The sequence below is a fragment of the Panthera leo genome, chromosome F2, assembly GCF_018350215.1.
Source record: "Panthera leo isolate Ple1 chromosome F2, P.leo_Ple1_pat1.1, whole genome shotgun sequence".
NCBI lineage: Eukaryota > Metazoa > Chordata > Mammalia > Carnivora > Felidae > Panthera > Panthera leo.
The window spans coordinates 59,651,513-59,678,656 of NC_056695.1; the positions used below are offsets into that span (position 1 = coordinate 59,651,513).

Below are 27,144 nucleotides of genomic sequence, written 5' to 3' on the forward strand. Positions count from 1 at the left end.
TATATATGTGAATATACACACAAACATATATATAATGAATATATGTATATGGTTTTGTTTTGCTAGTTTTTGAACTTACATAAAATAGTATCCAGCTACAAATAGTCTTCAATTTGTTTGATTCAGGCAAAACTATGCTTATAAGATTCATATGTCCTGTTCAACTGCCATTTATTCAAATTCACTACTGTGTAACATTCCACTGTATAAAAATCTACAAATTCTTTAATAATATTTAAAAGGTATTATTATCAGTTGGTATTTTTTTTCCTGTTCTTGTTTCTGATTTTTGTTTTGGTTGTTCTCCTCTTTCAAAAAATACTACTGTGAACATTTCTGCACAGGTTTCCTACTGTACTGATGAAAGAAATTATCTGAGGAGTAAAATAATGCTTCCATTGGGAACATGAGCATCTGATATTGCCAGAATTTGTCAGATTCACTTTATGCAGTCATATGTACCGACCATTTTACCCTTTGCAATTTTTTAAAGTTTATTTATCTTGAGAGAGAGCCAGAGTGCACACAAGCAGGGGAGGGGCAGAGAGAAGAAGGAAGGAGAGACAGAATCCCAAGCAGGTTCCGTACCATGAGCACCCAGTTCAATCTCATGTGGGGCTCAAACTCAGGTACTGTGACCTAAGCTGAGATCAAGAGTCTGATGTTTAACCAACCAACTGCGTCACCCAGCCACCCCACCCTTTATAATTTTTTTAACACCCATGTTTTCTGAGATAAAGTGACCTAATTGTTTCTCTTGTTACTATTTGCCTTGTGTAACTTCATTTATTCTTACCTTTTTGTTACTGAGACCCAACTTAATTATACTGAGTCAAAGGATATGTTCTGTGTGATATGTTTTTCTGAAATCTGATTTCTTTTTGGCTTAATGTTTGTCCATTTTTCTAAGTATGTTAAATCTGCTGGAAAGGCATGTGAATCCTCTAAATAGTTGGATGCACAATTGATATATTTTAATTAAAACAAGTTTGTTAATTTGCTGCTCTAATCTTTTATATTTTGAAGATTTTTTTCATTCAACCTCTAATAAGAAAGGGTTCTTAAAATCTATCACTGTGATTGTGGTTTGTCATATTTTCCTTGTAGTTGTTGATCAATTTTTGTTTTACATATAGATTTATTTATAGTTTATATATTTAGAATTGTTCTATCTCCCTCAAGACATGAACATCTTATCCTTATGTATTGACTTATCCTTCCTATGCTTTTTATCTTAAAATTGTCTTAAAATTGTCAGGCAATTTATCTAAATTGTCTGAGATTAATAAAGGTATCTCCATATTCCTTTGGTTTATATTGCTTATAACTCCATTTATTTTTTTTTGTTACAAACTCTCCATAGCCTTATATTTTGAGTGTATATCTTATAAACAGCTTATATATAGTTGAATTTTCTTTTTTTAAGTTTATTTATTTTGTGAGAGAGAGAGAGAGAGAGAGAGAGAGAGAGAGAGCAAGTGGGGAAGGGCAGGGGGAGAAGGGAAAGAGAGAATCCCAAGCAGGCTGCACACTCAGTGCAGAGCCCAATGCAGGGCTCAATCCCACAAGTGTGAGATCCTGACCTGAACCAAAATCAGGAGTCGGATGCTTAACCAACTGAGGCAGCCACCCATGCATCCCTTGAATTTTCTTTTTCAGTAAGTCTGACAATACCTTTTAAGTGGAAAGTTTAATCTACACAGGTTCATTAAGGTTTTGATAGCTGGTCTTTTCTTTTTTTACCATCTTACTTTTGGAATTCTGTTTATCCACTTAAATATTCATCTATTTATGCATTTTTACCTTGTATCCTGTCTTGCCATTTTTTAGAAAACAGATGGAATCTTATTTTGTTGTGCCATTCTCTATAGCTTCAGAAGTTATGTACCCGTTTCCTATTCCTTCATTAGTTAACTTTAAAAGTTTCCAAGTATGCACAGCAAAGTCCTAACTCAACTAACTCCAGACAATTCAAGGGCCGTAAAGCACCTTACTTCTGATCATACCCCCTACAAATGTTCATACTGTGCTGCCCAACACCTTAGTCTATTTCTTTTTAACTGCATAAATAAGGCAGGCTATGACTGATTTATCCACAGTCCCCTGGTCTTTGCCTATGTGGAAATATTTTGCTTTTTCTTCGAAGGTTGTTTTCACAGGTAGACAATACTAAGTCGACCATTTTTTTTGTGCTTTTTCCTTCAAAACTTTGAATAGACTTTCTCCCTCTTCTGGTTTCCATTGTTGTTGATGAAGTCTGCTAGAGTAACCTAATTGTCTTTTCTAAGGAGTTGATATGTAGTTTCCCTCTGGAGGCTCTAAGAAGACCTCTGTAGCATTTTAATTATTACCACAATGTGTCTATGACTGAATTTATTTGCTTATGTCCCTGTTTCAGTAGACGCTATGTTTTTTTTGTATCTGTGTGCTTATGTCTTTCATCTTTCAATTCGAGAAAATCTGCCATTATCTCCTCAAATACTACTTGCCTACCTTCCATTCTATATATTCTTTCCTCCTGGAACTCTAACTAGATGCAGGTTAAAACGAATTATTGTGTTTTTAAAACCCACTATCTACTTTTGATACTTTCCATCCCTATCCATTCTTTTAAATATTCTGGCTAATGTCTTCAGATTTAACTTGCAATGAACTCATTTGCCTTCTATCACTTGCAAATCTGTTACTGAACCTGTCTATATTTTAAGTTTCAATAATTATATTTTCAATTCAAAAAATGCTGTTTGATTCTTTTTTGAGTATTTCTAGTCATTTATAGTCTCATGTAGTTTGATTTGTAAATCTGATTTTCATTATTTAAACACTACTTTTCTATAACTGAAAAACATTATATTTTTATAACTTTTTTATAACTGAAAAATTTACTGTATTTTCATAACTTACAATTTCCCCAGGTATCTAAAAAGCCATTATGACACTTCCTACTTATTTCCCATAGGATGGTTTATATCCCTCTGCATATGGTGAGTTTTTGTAATAATGAGCTCATATAAGATAAGGTTTATCTTATGCCACAGATATCATGGAGGTGAAAATGGAGTATTTCATCTAGACAAATGCGTGCCTACTTCTGACAGAAGTCAGCGAAGGCTCTAAATGTGGAATCACTTTAGCTACCTTCAAGGTGCCAGCTTAAAGTAAAACTCAGATTCAGCAGCCTCTCTCTCTCAGTGACTCCAGGCATAGTCTCCTGACCGACTGCTATTTGCCTCAGTGCAACCTCACACTCCATGCTTGCTGTTCACTTCTCCCCAGTCTGGGTTTTGTCCAATCTTGGTGAAGGAAAGACGAGAAAAGTTTCAGAAGTTTCCCTTAATTCACAGGAGTCTAGCAAGGCATTGAAAAGTATGTTTCATCTAGTGTCATTGTTTTCTAAGGGGACAGTGCTCCTACCGACTCCGGAACGGTAAGTTATAACACTGACAATTTTGATGAGAATGGTGGTCAATTAGAGAAGGGGTATACTGCTTAATCAAGTGATAAATAATAAAAGAAATGGAGTGTGAGAAACAAATTCATGGGTGGAATACAGTAAGTCAGTCAAATGTGAGCTAGGGGCACCATAAATAAATATGAAATGTTAGGAAAAAAGAACTGATCAAGTTCCAGTTGCTGACTGAATAATGTTTTCAATTCAACTGAGGTTAAACTGGGTTCTTCATGAAAATGCCCACCGAATAGAATCCACACTAAGGATTTCACTCATAGCTCTAAATCAACTCTCCTGCTTCTCAGCTGTAGTTTTTCTTATAGCTACCTGATTTTACACATTTTATAGATCATAGATTGTACTACCTTCTTACTACACTGTAAGTCTTATTTATAAAGCACTCAAAAGCCAAGAATATTCCCTAGTTATACCAGAATTATGGAGAAAGTTTCCCAACATGAATAATATGAATCAACATAAATTTAACCAGAAAAAATATTACTGTGATATGGTGAACTTGTTCTTTTATACTATCTTCAAAATACAGCATGTGGGGAAAATGCGTTGATAGAACAGATTTTCAGCACCCACAGAACTATTCCCTTTCGTATCCCTCAAGCCTCCACTGTTGTTCAACTTTCAGTAGAGTTTCTGAAAGAATAAGTCTCCACATTTCAAATATTTCTATAAGATCTCATAAACAGATCAGAGATAAACTACTCAGCAACCTAAAGGATCCGGGACCACACAAATTACATCAGGTTTTAAGAACAAGTGCAGGAGTATTTTAATGCCCTAGGAACAAATACTGCTCAGTTTTCTCATCTAATAAAGTGCTGAAAGGCTGACTGACATCCAAAATGCACAAACAATTGTTATTTGGTGTGGAGCCCTAAATCTTCAGAAGGGTTTGAGACTTTATAATAGTCTCAGATTAAACTGTAACTCACCATGGAGATCTTGGCTTATCCTTAACGACTGTGAAGTCAAAAACTCACAGGCACTTCATTTACTTAAAGATCTACTCACTGAGCACTTATTAGCCATTCTGGCACTGTGCTAAATTGTGTAGACAGAGCAGTGAACAATAAGAGACTAGTCTCTTCCTTCTAGAGCTTATTGTCCTTACTGACTACTAACTAAACTCTGAAATTATTCAGTCATATTTTTATTCATACTTTCATTTCTTGGGAGAATTTTTTTTTGTTTAACCAAAGCATACAGAAAGCCTGTTTTTCCAGACAGGTTTTCAAGCAATGGCCTCAGCTTCCTCAAAAAGAGCCACTAATGCAAATGATCTGGTATCCAGATGTGTATGTATGTACATGTGTGTGTATAGTGTGTGTGTGTGTGTGTGTGTGTGTGTGTGTGTGTGTGTGTGTGTGTGTGTGGTGTGTGTGGCTAATTTCCTCATGATTAAAGAAAGTCTCCTCTTTTAAACCCAGACAAGATTACCTAATTTTTACAGCACCTAACAAATGTATATGCACACTAGTAAAGCTCAGAAGGAAGCTAATGTCTGCTAGCCCAGAAATAAATTAGCATGCAGCTAACATCAGAGGAGCCAGAAACACTCACTACAAGTGTGAACACATATTTGATTGCAGGACTGTGTCTTTCCTAGGGCTGACCTTATAAATTAAACAGTGTAAATCTCAAGGAAGTGTTTTCTGAACATTTAGATTCACTGTGAACATTAGGATGCCCTTCAAATTAACATCTAACATTATTAGCCTATTGTTGGACATGAACTGCTTCATTACTGGTGACTGACAAAACACACACGCACTTAAACTAACACACGCTTTCAAAAAGAATGAGAGGAACTGTTTAGAATCTTGGGATGGGAAAAATAAAATGACTAGATTTTTGAACTAGTATACTGAGTCTACATACGGAAAAACACTTAAAAGGAGTCAATAAAGCTCTTTACTTTGATGCATCTCTAAGCGCTATTGCAAGAAAACACCCACTGAGTGCCAAGTAACAACAGAACATGCTGTATTACCGGGATTGTGCTAAACTAATTCCTAGTCATATAACCAACTCTCAGTGTAAATGTTCCTTCTTCAAAGAGGCATTTCCTCATCTACCATATTGGGCTATGAGGTCATTCTCATCAAACACAGTGGCCTCTACTTCAACTGTCATGACACTCGTACTCACAATGATCTGTGAACGTCTTCCCTACTAAACTGTAAGTTCCCTGTGGGCATGGACTATGTTCATCTTGTTCTCTCCTTTATCATCGATGCCTGGCACAATGCACATTTTTGGAATTAATCAGTTAAGGAATGAATACAGAAATGAAATAAAGATACGTATCCTAAACCCGTCTTTAGAAAACACGAAAGATGAACTGGGAAGACTAACATTTATACAGAGAATAGTGTCGAAGTGAAAAAAAATGAACATATATCCTGTATCTCTGTTTACGAATCTGGAATACCCGAAGTGGTTTTACCTGCTCCGAGGAGTGAGTGTACAGAAATCCAAAGTCACACCTATGACAATACGCTCACCTTCAGATTACGGTTTCTTTGCGAAACAAAGGTGTTGCTCAATGTTTTAAAGCCAGAAGGATGTCCAATCTCATTTGAAAAGAAAAATGAGCAACGTGTTCTCAAGCGGATCATTTTCCAGTTGGAGTAGAGAAGAGAACATGTTATAATGGCACCTTTCATTTGGGAGCTCCTCCATCAAAAATTGTGGGATGTGGAGTCACTTAGCAAGGACAAATAAATGGGATCGTGGTAAATGAGTAAACTCATCAGCATTACCGTCATCACTGCAATTTTTAAAACACACTCAGTAAACGGTACAAAACAGGTACGAAGCAGAAGAGTAAATGGTCTGAAACAAGTAACCAAATTAGAATCTGTGCTTACCACATCTATAAATACATAACCTGCAGTTTTATGAACGATCTTTTATGTTCGCTCGTCCTGTAACTTCCCCAAGTCACTGTAATCATTCCCAATGATTCTTGGATCAGCCCTCTGGATTCTTCCTATCATTCTGTTAATATCCTCCCCCGCCCCCGCCCCGCTATGGCTTACCTGTAGTGTCGGGAAATCTCTTCTTCCACCTGGGTAATGAAATCGCATTTGGTACATGAGTGTTCTTTGCTTTCCTTGACAGCTGGCTGCCCATCCGATCCTTGCAGATGATTGGCTTCCTGTTTGACATCTGATGCTTGGGACTCATGCACACTCTCGTAATGGAAGAGGAGCACATCTACATCAGGGGTCGAGAACGAGCACTGGTGGCACTGGTGTTTGACTCTTGAGCTTCCAGCCGCCCCAGGAGACAAGTGCAAAAGCAAGAGTGCACAGTGGGAACAATTACTTTTTCTACATGCAAATGGATAAGTAATTTCTCCAAGGTGCTTTTCTGGGCTGCAAAGGCCTCTGGGACAGAATGGACAGTGTTTAATGGTACACTTATGAATGTTATGGAGCTGCTGATAGTGACGGAGAAGCGGCCCCACTATAATTACATCGGGGCCATGGCTTTTGGAGTATCTAAAGTCGCAGAACTGACAATTGTAGCTGGTCACCATGTTATCCTCTGCTCCCTTGCTGGAGAAATCCTTCTTTTTAGCCCCACTAGAGCCCTTGTCTGCCTTGGTCATTGGTTCCCCTTCTGCACTTTTGGCTAGATCGTTCTGATTAATGACAGAGCCCCTGGAAAGCTTATCATTCAGTTCTGGATTAAGGCAGCCTGACTGCGCTCCTCCGTGCTGTTTGCCGTAATGTTCTAACAGTTTAAGTGAGCTAGAGGACTCACAGCTGAAACTACAGAATTTACACCAGTAGTAACTGGTGGCCTCTGTACCATTTTGTCTCGAGGAATCGAGGGGCTTGATGGGCACCGAGTAGCCAACAGGAGTGTCATCTCCTGCCTTGACTGTGATCTTGTCCTGCCACTTTCCCAAGTCTCCAGAATCGCCAGATCGAAGTGCAGGGATGGATTTGTTAGAGTTTTTCTCTGAAGGTTTTGCACCCTCAGAGGAGGGGAGAGAAGCTTTTATTTTGTTCGGGTGAGTCTGAAGAAAATGTTGTTCTAGTTCAGTTGAGGAGTTGCCCATGTAAGTGAAATTGCAGAATTTACAGCGGAAGTACTTGGTGTTTCCTTGGCAATCCGGTGTTTTCCGTCCAATGCCAATGAACGTTCCACCTGAAGTGACCTGGTATGGAAGAGATGGATGTTACTTTAAAGGTGTCATTACTTCAGTGCTCTCTGTAGGAGGGAGGAGGGGGCACTGCCAAGTATTCCACATCAAAAAATACAATAGTACTTCTGCTTATTATGAAATCACTTGAATAATCAGCGCCAAAGAAATGCACTCTTCATTTCTCAATAGCTGCTCTTTTGAGAGGCTCATTATGCTAAACATTTTTGGCCAAGGCAGCAACAGTCAAAGATAAGTAATAAGAGTACTATAACTAATTCAATGGATTTAATATTTTTTTTAAAAAAAGCCAAGAAAACAATTTTCATGTAAGTAGGTTTTACTACTGCCTCCCTGTAACCACATGCTTGCAGAAGCATCCAAATCACAGGGGATTTCTTTTCCTGAAGTTAAGGGCTGCTGTCAAAACCAGAGGCAGTTGCTTAGAGATTGCTCAATGCAGATGTTCTCCAAGGAAATCCTTGTTCAGTTCCTATAGCGATGAGGCTTTGGGCAAAGACGAAGCCTCCCTTTCGGGTAAAATGAAGGTGCTAACATGACCACACAAAATGGCTGGTAATTAAAAGCCCAAGCAGGCACTATTAGACTAAAAATGAAGTTAAGGCAGTGGACTTGAAGTCTTAGTGAAGAAGGTCTAATGTAAAGAGTTTAAAATGTTTCCCAATCTAGGATAAAGGAAAAGTAGAAAATCTTCCAGGGCCTCATTTGATCAAAGCTCAGTCCCACTGGATCAAGGCTCTGTCTCAGTGGGTCAAGGGGATGTTCAAAGGCCAAAACAAAATAATTCCACTATAGAAATGATCACAGCTCTTCTTCCTATCTCAAGTTGTAAAACTTACAGCATTAGGGCAATGAAGGCATTCAAAGGCCACTATATATAAAGTCCTTCCTCAGTGGGCACTGCAACAGGCAGCTTAAGCAAGCGCCACCACTGAGCAGACAAAACTCCTGGTTTAAAACAGAGTTTTTGATAGAAATCCTCCAAAAAGGAAGAGATCTCCTCTTCTGACTATCGGAGAATTTCTGAATTTTTCTAGCTACCAGATGTAACAGATTAAGCACGTGACATAATCATGTTCTGCCTTCTTCACCAGCTGCTCAAAAATGACATGTGCGATCACTGCTCATATCCAAATCACTCTAGGAGAAAGGTCTCAAGCATCTCAAAATCATTTAAGAGCTTCTACTTAATATGCAAATAACATTCCCTTAGCACATTGAGAGACACGCTTATACCTCTACTGTACAGGACGCACACCGTAGTCCATGCTTCGACTTAAAGACAGGTTGTGAGCTTGATCAAATTACCTTGTCCGGCCAAGAGCTGGCTTATCTGGGGCAACCTCCACTTTATTTCCAGTATTAGAGTTCTAGGAAGTGTGCATGAACACAGAAACAGCTCAACCCTTACTATACATTAAGATAATAATTTACAAACATCTCTCACAGCCTGTAACCCAAGGATGACAATGTATCACTTTTGGTGATGTCCACATCCCCCATGGCAAGCACACAGACTTCAGTCTGTCAACAATAGCAGATCATCATCTGACCAGAGGGAAGAATGGGGCACCCTCCCAGCCAGCAGCCTGGCAATCAGCAGTGCGAGAGATGTCAAAGCCAGACCACAGGAGGATACAGTCTATTCGCCTTTCTAACCTAGCACTTCAGGGACCAGAACAACTAAAATATGCCCTGAGATGTAACGATATTACAAAATCCCTCCATCTATAACCCAGTTCACTGGAGGTGAGGAGAAACCTTAATTTCAGAAACAAAGCATTTAAATGTGATTCCATCAACTCTGGTACTTTGTGCAGGAAATTCAACTTGAATCAAAGGGGGCAAATTGAGAAGTATGCCATTCTCCTCTAATGCGAGTGAAAAAGCCAGTATGCAAAAATGTTCTTGGTTTAGTTACCAGCTTTTAGTTTCAAAGCTGTCGATCTTCCTGATATAAAGTATCTGTAATTTCTGCTTGTAGAAAGGGATTCCTGAGAAATCATGACACATTATCACTATTTCTTTGATTTTGCAATCTTCAAGTCTCATATGCCACGTCTACACTGGAAGGGCTGAACTTCTATAAAGTCCTAAGAAATCCCGAAACATAGGAATCTGAAGTGCATCAAAATTATTATTAAGCATCACAACATCCCTTCCAGTATTTGACAACTTTAAAAGTCAGAAAATCCAGGCTAAAAATGACTACTATCAGGTGCATAGACCATGAAAGAAAGGCCATTCAGTAAACAAACAAAACCAAAACTGCCAGTAAAGCATTCTGGCTTAGGACTAATTAACTTGCTATGCAAACCACATTAAATCTTTTAAGTTGGTGGCATTTGTGTGTCTACAAGTTGTGTTTTTTTACCCAGGGAAAACCAGCCAGCTCCATTATTTAAGATTATTATGTAAGATACTCTTTTGGGGCACCCAGGTGGCTCAGTCGGTTGAGGTCACCATCTCACACTTCGAGGGCTCAAGCCCTGAGTCAGGCTCTATACTGACAGCACGGAGCCTGGAGCCTGTTTTGGATTCTGTGTCTCCTCTCTCTGCCCCTCCTCTACTCTCTCTCTCTCAAAAATAAATAAACATTAAAAAATTTTTTAAGGATCATTATGTAAGATACTCTTTTACAAACCACCCAAGCAGGCAAACAAAAACACAAGGATCTCATTTAACGATAAAAACAATAATAATGACACTGACATAGGTTATCTATTTGCCTTCTTGGTAAATAGCCACTAAATCATATTAGTTTTTATATTACTTAAAGCTAATATAACATTAGAATTAAATATTTTATATACTATAAAAGCTAACTTTGGGAAACATTGTTACTTAGTGTTCTATTCCTCTTCTCTTTCAAAAAGACCTGAAGGCTACACTTGTGGACATTTTTATACTTTCTTTGTAAGAGATGTACATTTAAGTCATGGTCAAATAAACTGATTCATATCATTTAAATGCCATTCTAAAATAAAACATAATTTATTATTTTAGGAGACCTTACCTAAGACTACTGACCATATTCACTGTATTTTCATGACCTCCAAATGTTAACTTAAAACAACTGTTTCCTAGATTAAACAAAAATACACAGCAATAACAGTTATACAAAGCAAGTATTTGCAGCAACAGTGTGTTGAATCTTATTGCCAGGAAAGAGCACCACACATTCAGAGAATTATTTCAAACTTTTCAAATGGCTGAACCCAGCAAGGAGTAGAAAAAAGGTTACCATTCCCTAGCTATGACTCTACTAAAAGAGAGATCACAAGCAGAATAAAGAGTGTAAGTTATAATTATAACCCGTTAATCCAGCAGCTCCTTTGACACGGATATCCGTATTTTAGAATTTCTATTAAACTGTAAATTCCGTTTGGACCAAAAATTACACCTATTCATTCATGTAATTAGTAGCTATTGAGTACTTAGTTTGTGCCGATCTCTGTAACTGATGATAGAGTACAACAGTGAGCAAGCTAGGCCACCTCTCTGCCTTTAAACTACTGCATTTGAAGATCAAGATTTGTAGATGAAATTCTTTATTCATTTGTATTCATATTACTTGGATTTGCTTGCTCCCAAGGGAAGTTCTATAACATAAGTCTCTGCAAAGATACATTATGGAACCTCCTGGCACCTCAGTTTCCTCACCTTTCTGGATATCAATGTACACACCTTGCTATCTTGCAGGATTGTTGTGAGGATCAACTGAGAGAATGTACCTGAAACTGATTTGCAAACTGAAGATCAGTACCGTCCAAAAGAACTTTCTGAGATGCTGGAAATGTTCTGCAGTCTACCCTGTCTCTACCATGGCCACGAACCACGTGTGGCTACTAAACACTTGAAACAGGGCTAGTGCAACCCAAGAACTGATTTAAGTAATTTTTATTAACTTTTCACTAATTTAAATTAACTGAAATGTAAATAGGCACATGTAGCTAGTGAATGCCATGTTAGCACAGTCTACAGTACTCGTCACATGAATGGGATTATTATTTAATAAAATGAACTACCTAATTTAATTGCTCGTGCTAAGCGGATGAAAAGACTACATAGTGGGAAAATGGTGAAGTCATTCCATGACAAATTCATAAACTTGTCAATCGTAGTATTCTTAGCTGTAAATGAAGAGGTAGGATTCTGTTGTTACTAAGCACATGTTTCTGTTTATAGTCCTTCTTGGACTGAAGGAATAATATTTTATTCATCTTTGGACGCAAGCAAGGGCTCAATATATTTGGGTTGAATGGAGTCATTATGGGAGATGTGAGCATAGATGGAAATCCCCCCCCCCCCCCAAGGCCCCTGAGTTACCTGGGATAAAAAAAAAAAGTGATTGTAATTCACACACCTCCCCCCCACCGTTGACTCAACCTGACATATTTGGGCTTCTTCAAAAAACTGAACAAAATGTATCATCACCCGAAAACAAATGACTAGGGAGCCATTTGCTTATGAGTTACAGTTTAGAAACAACCAACTTATCTGTGAAGGCATGAAAAAGAACAGATTTGAAGTTACTTTTCACTGAATAAGGACTAGGATGGCTTTTTATTCCATTTTTAAGTTAGTTTTAAAAACTATTCCTTCCATGTAGTATGTTTCATTGGCCTTTGTTTATAATTTATTTACATATGTCTTTTCACAAAAATGTTTCACTGTTGAACTTAAAAACATAAAAGGCTGGCTTTTTTTCAAAGACTTTAACCTTAATTAATTTATTTCCTTCTAATAATATGGAATAAAAACTGGTAAGAATGATATCTAAGAAAATGTCAAAGGAAAAGATTTTTTGAAGCCTCAAGAACTCCCAAAATGACACTTCAGCACACGTACTTATTGTCAGTGGAACAAAAAGAGGTGTTTGAACTAAACACAAACTCTTCCTCAGATGTGGTTCACTTTCAAGTACTATAATTGATAGCAACAGAGACAATTAGGAGGGTACTAATTTAAGGGGACTTGAGGTTATGGGCTGTTAGTCAAAAAAGTAAAACCTTCACTTAATAAAAAGCTAAGTTGTTAAAAATCACTGTTCAAATACTGAAGTTACAAAGAGCTTGAAGAAATCTGTCAGGGCCGATCTTGGCCGAAAATAGCTATAGTCGGAATGAATGTGTTAATCTACATAGGCAGCATTTCTGCCTTGGAGAGTGCTTCAGAAAGCACCGTGCAGCATGGGGGGTGCTGCAGTCTCTGGGAGAGACTACATGCTTAAACATTCCAACAACAAATCGAATTAGATGGCGACTCTCTTAGCCCCCCGCCATCACATCCTATTCCTGCTGCTCCTGGTTGTCCCTGCCGTAATGCCAATAAACACCCTTCTTAAAAATAAGGAACAAATCCAAACAGTTTTTTGAATTATAAGAGCCAACCATATTTTTTGTGGGGGGATAACCAAAACTCAACTTGATTTTAAGTGTAAAACACGGCATATTTTAAATTATGCACATTTTTGGGACGCCTGGGTGGCTCAGTCCGTTAAGGATCCGACTTCAGCTCAGGTCATGATCTCATGGTTTGTGAGTTCGAGCCCTGCGTCGGGCTCTGTGCTGACAGCTCAGAGCCTGGGGCTTGCTTCGGATTCTGTGTCTCCCTCTCTCTCTGCCCGTCCCCTGCTCTCGCTCTGTCTCAAAAATAAAAAAATAATAATAAACATTTTAATTAAATTATGCACATTTTTATTATCAGCTTTTGGATTACAGCCATCAAGAGTCCACCCCTACTGGTTTTCCTACATCACTCAGCATAATAAACTGAACTAAGTCTCTATGATTATTTGGTATTTGGGCTGACAGAATACCAATCAATCTTAAAGTCAGTCTCAACAATTTAGAAAAACATTGTTTTACAAGGAAAAATGCCAAACAAGACAGAAAATGTAATGCAGGTGAATTATAAGGCTGGGGGCATTATCCACAGAACTAACCCCTCTCCTGCATCTGACCTACCTGTGCCACCGGCTCTTAATGGAGATAAATAAGAATCGGGTATTTGTGCTAAAGAGCGTCTTAAATGGGAAGACAGAGTGGCGACACCGTGGAACATCCTTCCTCTAGGGAAGGGTGCTTTGTTGCATGCCTCCTGTGTGCCGAACACAGATGACACACACAGAAGTGACAGGGTCCAAAACCCCACGTGTCTGTGGGCTGCTGCAGAGAGTTCACAAGGAAATAAATGACAAGGACGGTAGAGCGCATGTGCTTCTGCTGGGAGAGGAACCCAGTTCCGTGACAACACAGAGGAAGAGGACCCAAGCAACAGGGCCAGGTCAGCTTCTGGAAGGAGAAACTGAGCGGGGGACACAGAGTTGCCACTTGAGATGAGCCTCAAAGGCAGTGATTGTGGAAAGGCTCTTCAGGTGCAGGAAACAAAGTGAGTCCAGTGTGAATGGCAGTGAAAAGGTGCAAGCTGTTCTAGGGAAATGTGAAGGGAGACTGGGGGATGAGAGAAGATTTGGAGAATGGTGGAGAGACTGGAGAGTTTAATTATGTAAGTATAATTAAAATGATACACCTTTTCTAGAAAGTAGACCTATACTTCCTACAAAATGTAGGATGATGGATCTCTAAACAGAATTTTTAAAAATTAATTAAAGGAGGGAGGAAGGGAAGGAGGAGAGAAGGCAGAAGGAGGGAGAAAAGAGAGAAAGGAAAAGGAGAGGAGGGATGGAGGAAGGTATGGGGTTGAGGCAAGAGCTGAAGAGAAAGGAAAAGAAGAGAACAGAAGGTATCTGAAAGAGACAAGAAGTAACTAGGAAACCACTAAGAATCTACTAAGTAAACATGAAGGGTGGGGGCCGTATAAGCATCAGGCGGGGAAGACCAGAGCAAACTACTCCATTGTTTGGGGGGAGATACACATCAGAAAGAAATCCAGGGTAACTGTGGTATTTCCAGCCCCACCAATTTGGAAATGCGAGTACATTAGAAAGGGCGGGCGGTGGGGGGACCATTAGGGAAGAAGCTAACAACTTTAACTTTAGGCAGGTTGACTTTGAGATGCCAGTGCAGCCTCCCATCAGCTGGAAAAACAGGTCTTAGAACAAACCACTGTTTATTATAAGATCCCCAAATATGTTAGTGGACTCATGAAAGAATTCAGGTGTTCTTCAGGCTGACAGGCTGACATCAGTGAGTCATCTAAGTATTAAAGGGGGGCTGCAAGAGGAGAAGAATTTCTCAAGTCCCTCCCTGTGGCCCCACCCCTCACTTTCAGAATGTAGGGAGACCACAGGGCTCTGAGCTCGTTTGGGGTGTGGAGTACATGCACATGAGACACTCTGAAGACACTCTGGTGTCTTCTGTGCCTCACACCCGTTCCTGTACTTACTCGCAAGCAAAGAATAAAACTTTAATTACACAGCAATAGAGAACATAAATGGGAGCTGGATGCATCTCCGTAATATTTAACCTTCATAGATAAACCAACTCCTGGATTGTGCCTAGTAACCAGAAGAGAAGAATACAACTCTCTGGCCATATATTAAATCACAAATCTCTAAACCAAAGTCCTCCAAATGAGGGGAATATAAAACAAATCTAATACATGGATAAAATGTTGCTTCATTTGGGGATAAAGCATTGCACCCTTGATTGATTAAATCAAAATCTGGCCCTTCCTCGCTCTATCAGAACTAGCTTCTGTAGCAAAAATACCAGTGGAAATGAATCACAGTAATTTTAAAAAAAAGGCAAATCAGCAACGCTAATTTTCTTTTCAATGATTTCAATTATGAGTCTACTAAGTTCAAATAAGGCAGCATTACACTGCATGAACTGGATAAGAGACAATCTCAAAAAAAAATCACTGAAGTCCCTAAATTCAATGTGATTCCCAGAGGATGCATCAAAGAGCCCTGGTGTACCAGTCTTGTATCTCCTCCCTTACATGCAGTTGGCTTCTCTTCCTTGCGTTTGTAGTTGAAGTCAACTCAGTCTTGTATTTGAGAAGTTCATGTTATAGTGGTTGTGAAGAAGGTTTCGGCAGCCTGTGTACCCTGGCTTACATCCCATTTACCCTACTTACACAACTGTGTGATTTTGGACAGGTTACTTGAATTCCTCTATGCCTACTTTCTCACTTAAAAAAAAATGGACATAATAGTGATGTCTACATAAGGGTTTTTATGAAGATAAGTTAATTAATCCACATAAAGAGCTTAGATCTACATATGCATGAAAGAAACCCTTAATCAATTGTTAGCTATTGTCAGAAGTGAATCCAAAATTGGAAGACAACCCAAAAGATACGTACAATTTTGATTATATAAGTTATTGGTGAGAAAAGTATGAATCAAATTAAAATACAGAAAAATAAATTTTACATCTGACTTCCAATTTAACTAAAGCCATGATCTTCTCTGATATTCTGAAAATTCCTAACACTTACTTCAAACTAAACCATATGATGAAGAATTCAAGAGGTCTATGGTCTAATTTAGATTCTCGGAAACAGACTTCATGCAACCCGTCCCTCCAAACTTTCTTGGGGTTGGGCACTACTTATGAATCCGTGTTTCCAAACAGCTCCATGTATGCCGTAATTCCAATGACCCAAGAAACAAAATGCACTGACTGACCTGCTGACTTGATATGGTTAGCAGATTTGAGGATCATTTTTTTTCTTAATTTTTTAAAACATTTTTTATTAAGAGTTGAATAATGCTAAATTTGATTAGATGCACTAATAACCATGGATTTCTTCTTCTCAACATTCTGCCTAGAGAGAAATACTGATATTTAAGAAAGTGATACACGTTCTTTAAATGATAGCAAGAAAACTGAAAATCAAGGAGAGATTGACATTCCTCATACTGACTCTCTTGCAACAAAGCCACATGGAGATTTAACCAACATGCAGGTGAAAGGATTAGTGAAGACAGTCAAACTACTCTACCCCCCTCCCTGGGAAGCTACACTATCCAGCTCGGCCATCTTGATGAGGAAAATAACCTGGCAAATGCCAGAACTTTACTTTGCTTGATGGCCCTAGGGTGAGCATATGTTTTATTTTGCACACTTTATTACATGTTAAAGAGGCACAGACCTGAAAACAAGTATGGGTTCATATGACAAACATTCTGTACTCTATAGACAGTCTGAAGTGATTAAAGTCTCATTCACCAGTTGTTCTAAAGTGCAATTGTCCTCAACTCAGAAAAACAAAGAAACAGAACCTGCTAAGATCTACCACTTCCCTCCTACTCCAGATCAAAGGAAACTCCACGGCAAAAAATAAATATTTGGAAGCAAAATTCAAGAAAAGTCAAAATAAACCAAAATGAAATTAATGTTCTCGGAATTTTTTTTTTTCCCCAGACCAAGCTGTTAACCCCCTGTTCAAATCAATGTACTGCCATATGTTAAGGGTCTATAAAGCTCATAGAGTTAAATATGTTGAAAACACAAATACAAAGGATGACTTCCTATCTCTAAAATCTGTTCTTCCTGCTTCTAACATGACATATTGTGCAACTCTGATAAAAATATTTACAGAACAGAAATGTAGTGCTCCTAGCTCAGACACAAGACAGTAACTGGTAAGTTAATAGTGAGATTTTTCTATTAACCTTAAAATTTCATTAAAGGCCAAAATAAATTTAATAGCTGGAATCCTGTAGCTCCCTTCTGGGAGTCTTGAATAATGCAGAATAACAGAAAAGGTACACTAATAAGGAAAGGCAACATGTACCTTGTGAGCATTTATAAACTTGGGATAGCTTCAACACTTTCCCGTGGGAAGCACATCTTGACAGGACTCCGACGTTTATAACCTGATCTAAGGACTAAGAGCTCCCCCATAAAGATGACGCAAATGCCCTAATGCACAGCACATTAAGCCCTAATGAAACAGCAAAGTCGATGTTTAACAACTTCGGCCTCCATTCAGCGATGGTTTAAATATAAGCATAATAAAGCAGATTACAAAGAAAGAAGCTGTAATTACTTTTTGAAGAACTCAATCTCTTGTCCTATTATGGTCTATATGTGAGCCTCAAAGGCTGAATACAGGTAGTAAAAATTACAGGAAGGGCTTACCAATCATGTTACATCCATTATTTTAAAAAAATTTAGGCATAACAATTGATAAAACCCAGGTTACATTTAAAAATTAAGAAACTGGGGCGCCTGGGTGGCTCAGTCGGTTAAGCGTCCGACTTCAGCTCAGGTCACGATCTCACGGTCCGTGAGTTCGAGCCCCGCGTCGGGCTCTGGGCTGATGGCTCAGAGCCTGGAGCCTGCTTCCCATTCTGTGTCTCCCTCTCTCTCTGCCCCTCCCCCGTTCATGCTCTGTCTCTCTCTGTCTCAAAAATAAATAAACTTTAAAAAAAAAAATTTTTTTTTTAAATAATAAAAATTAAGAAACTAACATCCCAATCGAGTCAAATAGCTCTAAGCTAGCCATTATATCTTTCCTTGTTTTTCTTGGTAAAGAACTGGCATGTCTTCTGATCTCAGGGCTGGGCATGCTACCTCAACGTACGACATATGACGGGGAGGATCTGAATTCAACACTCAGGGAAGACTGTCCTAGTTTCATGATATGGCCATTTAAGGTGGCCTCCATTACCCAACTGGGGCTCTATTATCCAACTGGAGCTCCATTATCCAACTGGGGCTCTATCTAACTCTGCAGTATAAAGAAACATTGTTATTTGGTGCTATTTTTAAAGGAATATAGGATTCTTTGACTTCCCTATTTGTAATAAAATTTACACAGAAGTGAATACTTGTCAGTACGAGCATGTCTAAACTTCAGTTATTCCCACAAATACATGTCAAATAATCTGAACTTGGAACTGGAAATCTTAACATTTGTTTAAATTATTTCTTTTTCCCAATGGTATATCTTATGTTTGCAGTTGAGTCAGTTCAAATTATTTAAAATCATCCGTGTCAAACTATAATACAGATCAAAGCCACAGAGTTCTTATGTCCTGTACTTCTGGCTTTTTTTTTTTTTTTTTTTTTGCCTAAAATGTCATAAATCTATCATTAACCACCAACTGTCCTGAATGTTTAAAAAAAAAAAGGCCAGTTTAATTGAAAAAGATTAATGAATTGGTCATTCGTTACATTTATTATTAGCTTACATTACAGATTTATATAAATAATTCCTGAAATAGAATGATTACTCGTCTGTGACACTCATATTTACCAACATCTTTTTATCAGAATACACACACAGCCATTAACTTACTACAAATGTCTGACAGAACCGTGTTAAAGAAATTCTACAGTCAGCATTTTATCCTGCACAGCTTTTAGTCCCCACACAGTTCCAGAGCCAAGGAAAGAAGGCCCTCAAACGGCATTTCAGCACACAAACCCTTGCGGGTAAAAAGGGGAATTTCAGATGTGCTTTTATTCAGTTTATGCATACAGGGAAGCCGCTCAATACTTATTTCAGCATAAAAGTACTAATAAGTTACTCATCTTCGGACACATTTCTGCATCAACATCTGGCATGTGCAGAGTCCTCAAGATCAGCATTTGGCCTAAAAGTGTATTTAGTGTTCTATTCCTACGCTGAAAAAAGTTAACTCTCTTTAGACTTGCTTCTAAATCCAATCGTTTCTTTGAAATAATCATCTGCTTTTCCCACAGATTGCTTTTTTCTATTTTTAGCCATATTATTTCTCTGGAAAAAAAAAAAATTGATCTTAACAAGATTATCTCCCTGGATGCTATTTCCTACCCCTTTCTGTCTTCTTTACTGGGTGCTTCTGCAGCACTTAGTAGACAGCATAGTTTAGGATCAGCTGTTTTATTTCTCCTTCTATTAGTTCAAACTCGGAGAGCTCACACATCTGTTTTATTTCTAACATCACTGCCCAGGAAAAGTGTCCAGCTCATTCTACCCAAACATAAACTTTACTATAAATAACTAAGAACCTAACAAATAACTGTTTGGGGGAAATGGAAGTGTGTTTAAAAATCTGAATTCTTCTAAACCATCGGCCTTTAGTAATCTTCATGTTAGAGCCTTCCTGACAGCCCAGATCAGCTGCCTTCAGAACTTGTCCCCAGAGTGAACAAACTGAAACTCCTGCCGGAAATCCAGGTATTAACATCATATTACTTGCTAATTATAAAACACCAGTTCACATACTGACATTATTCACTTCTAACCCTTTTATCTAAAACACGTATTTGCTTTCCAATCATGGTTTGACAGCAGAGTGTATCTGACATAAGACAGTGAAATGATCTTTAATAAGACAGCAGTTCAAAGCATGCGGCTTTCATGCATAATAACTATGTTGGCTTAATTTGCTGCTCCACAGAAATAATTCTATTTGTGGAAATTCACAAAGTAGGATGGAATTTTTAAGAGAGCTCTACAAAGATGAAACTGGCTTTTTAAGAGTTCTTCCTATCTCCCTTTGAAAGTGATAAGATTGCTGTTCTGACATTTTTAAAGGCTTGGGAAATTTCTCCTCTGATTCTTTTTTACAAGTACTGCAAAATAAGTTCACTACCTGTTATTTAGAATTCCTTTGCCTGCCTTTCTTAATTGGCACTAGGTCCATAAAGAGGTCTACAGCCAATGTGCTAGAGCTATTGGGTTGATCAAAATGACTCATATTTTAAGGGAATTAGGAAGTCAGATAAGTATGATGTAATTTCATTAGTTCTCTGGTACTTCTTCTAATCATTCCTAAAGAAGGTTAATATTAAACCTAATATGTTTTGAAATCCTCTGGCCGCATAATACAATAAAAAACTACAGATGGTAACAGAAACGAATACACTTTCTCAAGCTGACCATGAGTACTGACTAGGCTAAAATTGCTTAAAATGAAATGAATACATTTCTTTAGCGTCAGTTCTGCCTTTCATTCTATTTGAAATGGTAGATTTTTTTTTCCATTTCACATATGCCATAAACTAAAGACAGAAGAGTAGATCAAAAAGGTATGCCAGTTTTAATAAAGGCAGAAATCTAAATTACTGCTAAATGCTTTCATAAATTACTATTTTCCTTAAATGCGGAAAGGAATGCTTTACTGGCCTGCACCAAGGTCATTCTGGTGTCCCTACTGCTTACAATCACATTGACTTCTTTATAATCAATGTAAACTTTTATTTCCAAATTTTCATTTGCAATTAGGTTGCTTTTTCTGGAGTATATCTCTGTAACTGTCCGTATGACCCAAACCGAGTCCAAGTTGACGCCCGGCCGAGTATAAAATTAAATCCTAATGCAAGACACAGGCAAGATCCTCACTGAAGCAAAGACTATAGCAAAAGATTTCTAATCTAAGATTAGAACAAACCATATACTACTATCACGTGGAACTATAAAGATGAGTGCCATTTTTGGGAAGACTGTGAAAACACCGAATTACCACGAAATATTTCTAGAAATACGAAGCCTACCTCATCCCGTGAAAAGGCTTTTCCCAACCTAATAGAGATACTGGGACTATTTTCCATGAGAAGAGATTAAAGACCCCTCTGAATTCACATTTGGATAAAATGGCTGTGGAGTGTGTCCATCCTCCCGCTGAATCTAGCAGGCTACCCCTTTGGTTCTGGGAACCTGATTTTACCATGCGTGCAAGAATTCACACTTCATTACCAGGAACCTTTTCTGTATAAAGAGAGAACAACACAAAGCACAAACCTGTACATCATAGGTCCCATTTAGTAAAACAGGCCTTGAAGAATTGATGTCCTGCAGCACACCAGAAAGCACGGAACGGTTGACCTTCTGGAAGTCTTTGGAATGGCTGAACTGCACCATGTTATGAAGGGCCAAGATTTTGCTGTCCAGCTCAGCATCCTGCCTGGTGCGGTTATGCAGTCCTAAGTGATACTTTCGGAAGTGCTTAATCAGATCTGTGGGGTCATTGCCATAGTAACCATATCCACAGATATTGCATTTAAAGTCCTGAAGCTCTGGAGACAGAGGTGCCGGGTCTGGGTTGTCATTTACCAGTAAGTCGGTTTTGGATTTATTCAGTCTTACACCCCCATCTGAAGGCACTTGTGGGTTTTTGGAGGCCACTGAAACTGGGCTTGAGCCTTGACAATTGGCTTGACTACTCTGCGCCTGCCCTGTTTCCTCCGTGGCCTTTGGTGACATCTTATGATCTTCCTTCGTCTCCAATGAGTCCCCTGCTGGGGTGCAGGCCGTATCTTGAGGGTCATCTGCCTCTGCTCGTTGAGGAGACTTCAAGGGCTCACAGACTCCCCCCACAGCTGGAGATGAGAAAGCCAACATATTTCTATCTGTCACCTCATCATGTGGATGCGAGGGAAGGTTTCCTCCTTTACTGGGGCTTTCATAATTGAAGCCAGCCTTCTCACTCAGGCTGGAGCTTTTGGGGCCCTTCTTGCTGCTAGAGGATGAATCTTGGCCATGCAAGCGATGTTCCTCCTTATTATTCAGTTCTGCAGCATCACTCTGATCTGTATTTTCTGACATCTGATCTGCAGAAAATTCTTTGTTCTTTCCAGACACCTTGCTTTCTGTACCTATAGGCTCCAGGGTCTGGCCCTCGCCTTCGCTAACAACGTTTCTCAGAGGGGGGTTCTTTTTCCGGACCATATCTGTAAAAATGCAAGGGAAAAGGAAATGCGAGGTTATTTGAAAGTTGCAGAGATGCAACCTAATATAGAACATTTTACTTATTCTTACTTGAGGCTTTTTTAAGGTGCATACAAAAATCTTCCTCTAGGGAAAAAAAAATGTTTGAAAAATAGCAAAAAAAAAAAAAAAAACAAACCCACCTGAGACTAAAGCAAATATTTACATTTAGAATTATTTTTGTCATAGAGTGGCTCATTTGCTATTTTTAAATGGTTTTATGAATACCAAAATATTTATTGTCATTGATAGCTCTATCTTTCCTACTATTCTTGTTTGCCAATGATATTTTTTGCTCACTTTCTTCAGGTACAGTTGATGCTGTATACATGCTTATTTGTAAACCTTATATATTATGTATAATATATACACATGCTATGTTTATGAAATATATATGCATTTATGTTTACAGAATATATATTACACGTTTATTTATATGCTATGTATATAAACAACATAAATTGGAATTCAATATGGTTACATACTGTGCAACCAAGCTATAAATGTAATTTCAACCAAAATATCCTCATAGTCAAAAGACAGAAAGAGCATGTTATAAACAAAGTGAAAACTGCCCTATTACTTTCAGGAATGGAGGGTAACAAATGTCTCATCTCTGTCCTACCGATAAATTTCTTTAAGCCCCAATTGGAGAGCTTGCCTGAAAGTTAGGAGGAAAACCTGGTCCATATCAGAGTGACCAGGTTGGCTTTTACTAGGACTCTATGTAGCATGATGGGGAAGCTAACTAAGTCCTGGATTCTTAGCACAACCAGGTGGAAACAGTACCAATTTCACCATCAGGAGCACGCTGGAGATGGACTAAAGTAAAATATTAAACTGAATCATATGACGCTGTCATTTGGTAGCTTGGAATGGCCAACTATCAGCACCCTCCCCAAGGTTCACCTTCACATGCTGCCTCGACTGTGCCTTTCAAGTTAGTGCCAACAAGGAGAATGGTCAAAATAAGAATACTGTGACAAATTCCCCTACTGGAGTCTAATGAATCAGAACTTCAGTATGAGGAGATAAGAAACAATTTGTGGTGTGTCCATAAAAAAATGCAGCAACTAAGGCTAGTCCAGAACTGAGCTTCATGGCTTATGTCCCCTTAATCTCCCAGCCAAAACACTGCAAATGCCGTCAGTTGTCACCCCAAATGTCCCGTAGGAAAATCCACCTGTGACTGACTAATAAGACAAGTCCTCTTTACTAGCTGACTTTGCCACAGGGGCAGATTTAACAGAGTTAGTTACACCATGATTATCCAACATGTCCTGAGAAAATCCAAATTAATAACACGTTTTAGTCATTCTCATCTGTAATTTCTCACAAGTGCTGAGGAGCCACACTGGCTTTGGACATATATGGATGTACCTTCATTTCTGAAGAGCTGGTCAAGCAAATGTGTATAATATGAATCACTGAGCCAAGTTAATGCCCTGGTTGACTATAAAGAATCATTTGCAAGGGGAAAATTCACTTTACAAAAATAATGTCAAAAAATATTAACTGCACTAAAGAAAGTATACTCTTCTTTTTAGTACAACAATAACATGAGTCAACAAATATGCACAGAATCTGTATATGTTCCTCCTGGAACAACAACAACAACAAAAACATTGATAGGATGAAGGACTGAAGTTTCAAGTACCACTGATGGTCATGAAGCCATGTAAACCTGCCTGGCCAAGGCAGGGAGCAGGGAGTGAGTCTTCACCTTGGTGTCATTATCATTGGGTCTTAAAATAAACTAAGCTAGGTAACAACTGCTTATTAAAAAAAAAAAATGGAACACTAGTCAGCCTATTTTTATTTATCTATTTATTTATCTATTTTAAGATTTTTTTCCCAGTAATCTCCCCATCCAACATGGGGCTCAAACACACGATCTCGAGATCAAGAGTTGCACACTCCACTGACTGAGCCAGCCAGGCGCCTCTAACGTATTTATTTTTTAATGTTTGCATGTTCATGTCTTATTGGTTCATGCCAACACTTTAAGAGACCCCTAGTCCTCTGTCAAAAGTGACAGAATTTGGGAACTTGAACCAACACATGGAAGAGTGGAGGGCAATTTTACTGGTAGTCAACAAAAGGAAAACTAAACATGAAAAAAAAATAATAATAAAAAGGAAGTTTAAGAAACCAGTTATTATTTAAACAAGATCTGAATTTTAAAAAAATGCTGTTCTTATCGTGGCCTAAAGAAAAAGACATCCTAGTTTATAGAGTATCAGCCATTACTACACATACAAATGTAATGATTCGCTATAGCATCTCTTGCCTTTCCCTCCAGAATTTCGTGTTTGTTTTTTCCATTACACATAAAAGTCTTTAGGAACTATTGCAATTTAATCTTTTCTTGGACAAATACTGAACCACCATATCATTTGTATTTTAAGATCATCTTCTTAATGGAAATAAAACCTAACAGTAATGCACCCCAATGAAATAAATAAGGTTACACAGAAAAACAGAAATCTATATGAAAGGCAGGATTCATAACGAAATGAATATGAAATAACCAAATTCGTTAAGATTTTCTTTCCATTAAAATGAAGAGAAAATGGTTTCTGTCCATATATTAATGTCAAGGTGATTAGAAAAACAGCAACATTTTACAGAGCAAGGAACTAAGATAAAATACTTAACAGTGAATAGATATAAGTATGTTAATATGAAAAAATTTCACTTGTTTTGCAAAACAAAAAAAAATTAGACCCTGTTGATTTATTGTTATCATGAAGAAAAGTAATAGGTCATAGTTTAAAAACTACTGAACCAGCAATTACAGTAACTAAGAGAAAAAATGATTTAATTAAATTTTCATCCTTTCAAATTTCAGTTCCCTCTTCCACCAAGAACAGAACTTTGGAACCCATATGACTCACTGACTCCTCATGCTGAACACAGCCCTTAAAAATATACATCACAAATAATGTTAAACTGCTAAAACTTCAAAGAAGTATCAGAAAGGTCATTTGTGTTTTCTTTTTTGTTGTGGGTGGAAGGGGCATGTTCTTTTTAGTTTCTTTAAAAAAAATAATCATGGTTAATTTAGTTGACTATACTTTGAAGTAGTTATAGAAAAATAATTTTTTACTGGAATTATATCACCATAACTTTTGAGAATGACATATTATGTAAATATAAGCACATTTGCAATACTTCTAAGTGAAAGAAACTCCCCTAACAAGTCATAAGTTAGATATCGTAAGACTATAGCCACCCTCAAGTTATTATCTTTAAGAGACATAACAGATTGCATGATGTTTTACTGCGTGCCAAGAACTTTTCCAGTTAACATTTTCACTTGAAAAAATAGATCACATACTTGTAAAATCATACCCAGCATTGACTTCATAAGGCATGTGGCTTTAGAGTGCTTTCTACAATTATTAATTCTATTAGTCAACTAGCAGGAGGCTAATGCAATTGTCTTAGAAGATGCTCGGAAGACACAGAAGACATTTTGAGAGCTGATCTGTACATCTGCAAAACAAAACAAAAAATATTTTCCTTCCTAAATGATGTAAATAGGCTTTAATGTATCACACCTAAAATACATTTATATGCCAGCACCACACGCTGCTTGACAGATACCTAATAAATGCATGAGCAAACCTTGAGCAAGATCTTCCCTCCCCTGGGTTTTAATAAAGCAGCAGGAGAAGAAGGAGCGTGATATAAAAGATTACAGAAGTCATTTTCACAAAAGACTGAGATGTACGATTTAACCTCAAAACTCCCGAAGGCTAAGGACCAGAATACTTACCTACGCTGGGGTGGGGATAAATGCTCTCGGTTAGTAAACATGGAGGGGAAATGCTTCTGCAAAAGATATAAAGTGTATCTACTGATATTGTACAGTCACAGCTGAAGACAAGAAGTTGTACCCATTGCCAATGTCTTCCAAACTCATAGTAGCAGTGCACACCAAGTGGCCGAGAAAGGAGTCCCTGCAATGCCATCGAGAACTGAGATCTACGTAAGCCTTCCGAACCAACAGTTACAGAAACATGACACGCTAGAACACATGCCATCTTTTTAGCTATTTTTAGTAATCTTTTATTTTTGCTCTTGATATAGAAGTTCATAAAGTCATGATGAACCATCATTATACCATCATCTTTATTATCTAAGTGAAATTATTGAGGCAGATATTATAGTAATGGTTATAAAATAATTAGAGAAAGAAAGAAAAGAAAAGAAAAGAAAAGAAAAGAAAAGAAAAGAAAAGAAAAGAAAAAGAAGGAAGGAAGGAAGGAAGGAAGATAATCACATCAAGGAGTGTTCTGGCAACTTTATTTTAAACCTCTTCATTCAACTATGTAGTAATATCCCTCATACTGACTACCAAAAGTAGTTCAAAATGCCAGTTTACAGTAGGCCTGCTATAAACGACCATTTAGATAATCTGGGGCTAAAGTGAACTGGATAAGGAGGCACTGAAGAATTTAAGAGCTACAAGACTGAAAATTGCTAACTCCTCTCTATTTAATTGTGAGATTAAAAGCTCACCTATGGGCTAGGGAGTAGGTGAGGTGGAAATGGTGAGCATGCCCACCTTCACATCATTCTCCACCTACGCAAATACATGTACACTCCTCCAACAGCGGATATAACATGAAAATATATTTTGTGTCAAGATATTTAAGTGGGTTAAAACATGTTTAGCTTCCTAAAAATGTACTATTTGTAGTTTCATCTCTGAGATGTAAGACATTCCATTTGCAAAAATCCCTATTTCTATTATTATTTCCTCCTAAATTAAAACAAATCTAAAGGCTTTCTTTGTATTTTTTTAAAAAATTGTTTTAAATGTTTATTCATTTTTGAGAGAGATAGAGACAGAGTGCAAGCAGGGGTAGGGCAG

General features: G+C 37.9%; 1 protein-coding gene across 4 annotated transcripts in view; it reads right to left on the minus strand.

The window, feature by feature from the left end:
• Positions 1-27,144, minus strand: part of TRPS1 (transcriptional repressor GATA binding 1) — a 373,703-nt gene that overhangs the window by 182,655 nt on the left and 163,904 nt on the right. For 2 of the 4 annotated variants that reach the window (XM_042923426.1, XM_042923428.1), the window contains exons 2-3: positions 21,297-22,225; positions 6,511-7,640 (exon numbers count right to left, since the gene is read on the minus strand). In XM_042923426.1, the coding sequence (XP_042779360.1) occupies positions 6,511-7,640; positions 21,297-22,225 (2,059 nt within the window). Of the gene's footprint in view, positions 1-6,510; positions 7,641-21,296; positions 22,226-25,602; positions 25,761-27,144 lie in introns of all 4 variants that reach the window. The other 2 variants (XM_042923427.1, XM_042923425.1) reach the window with 2 other exon arrangements.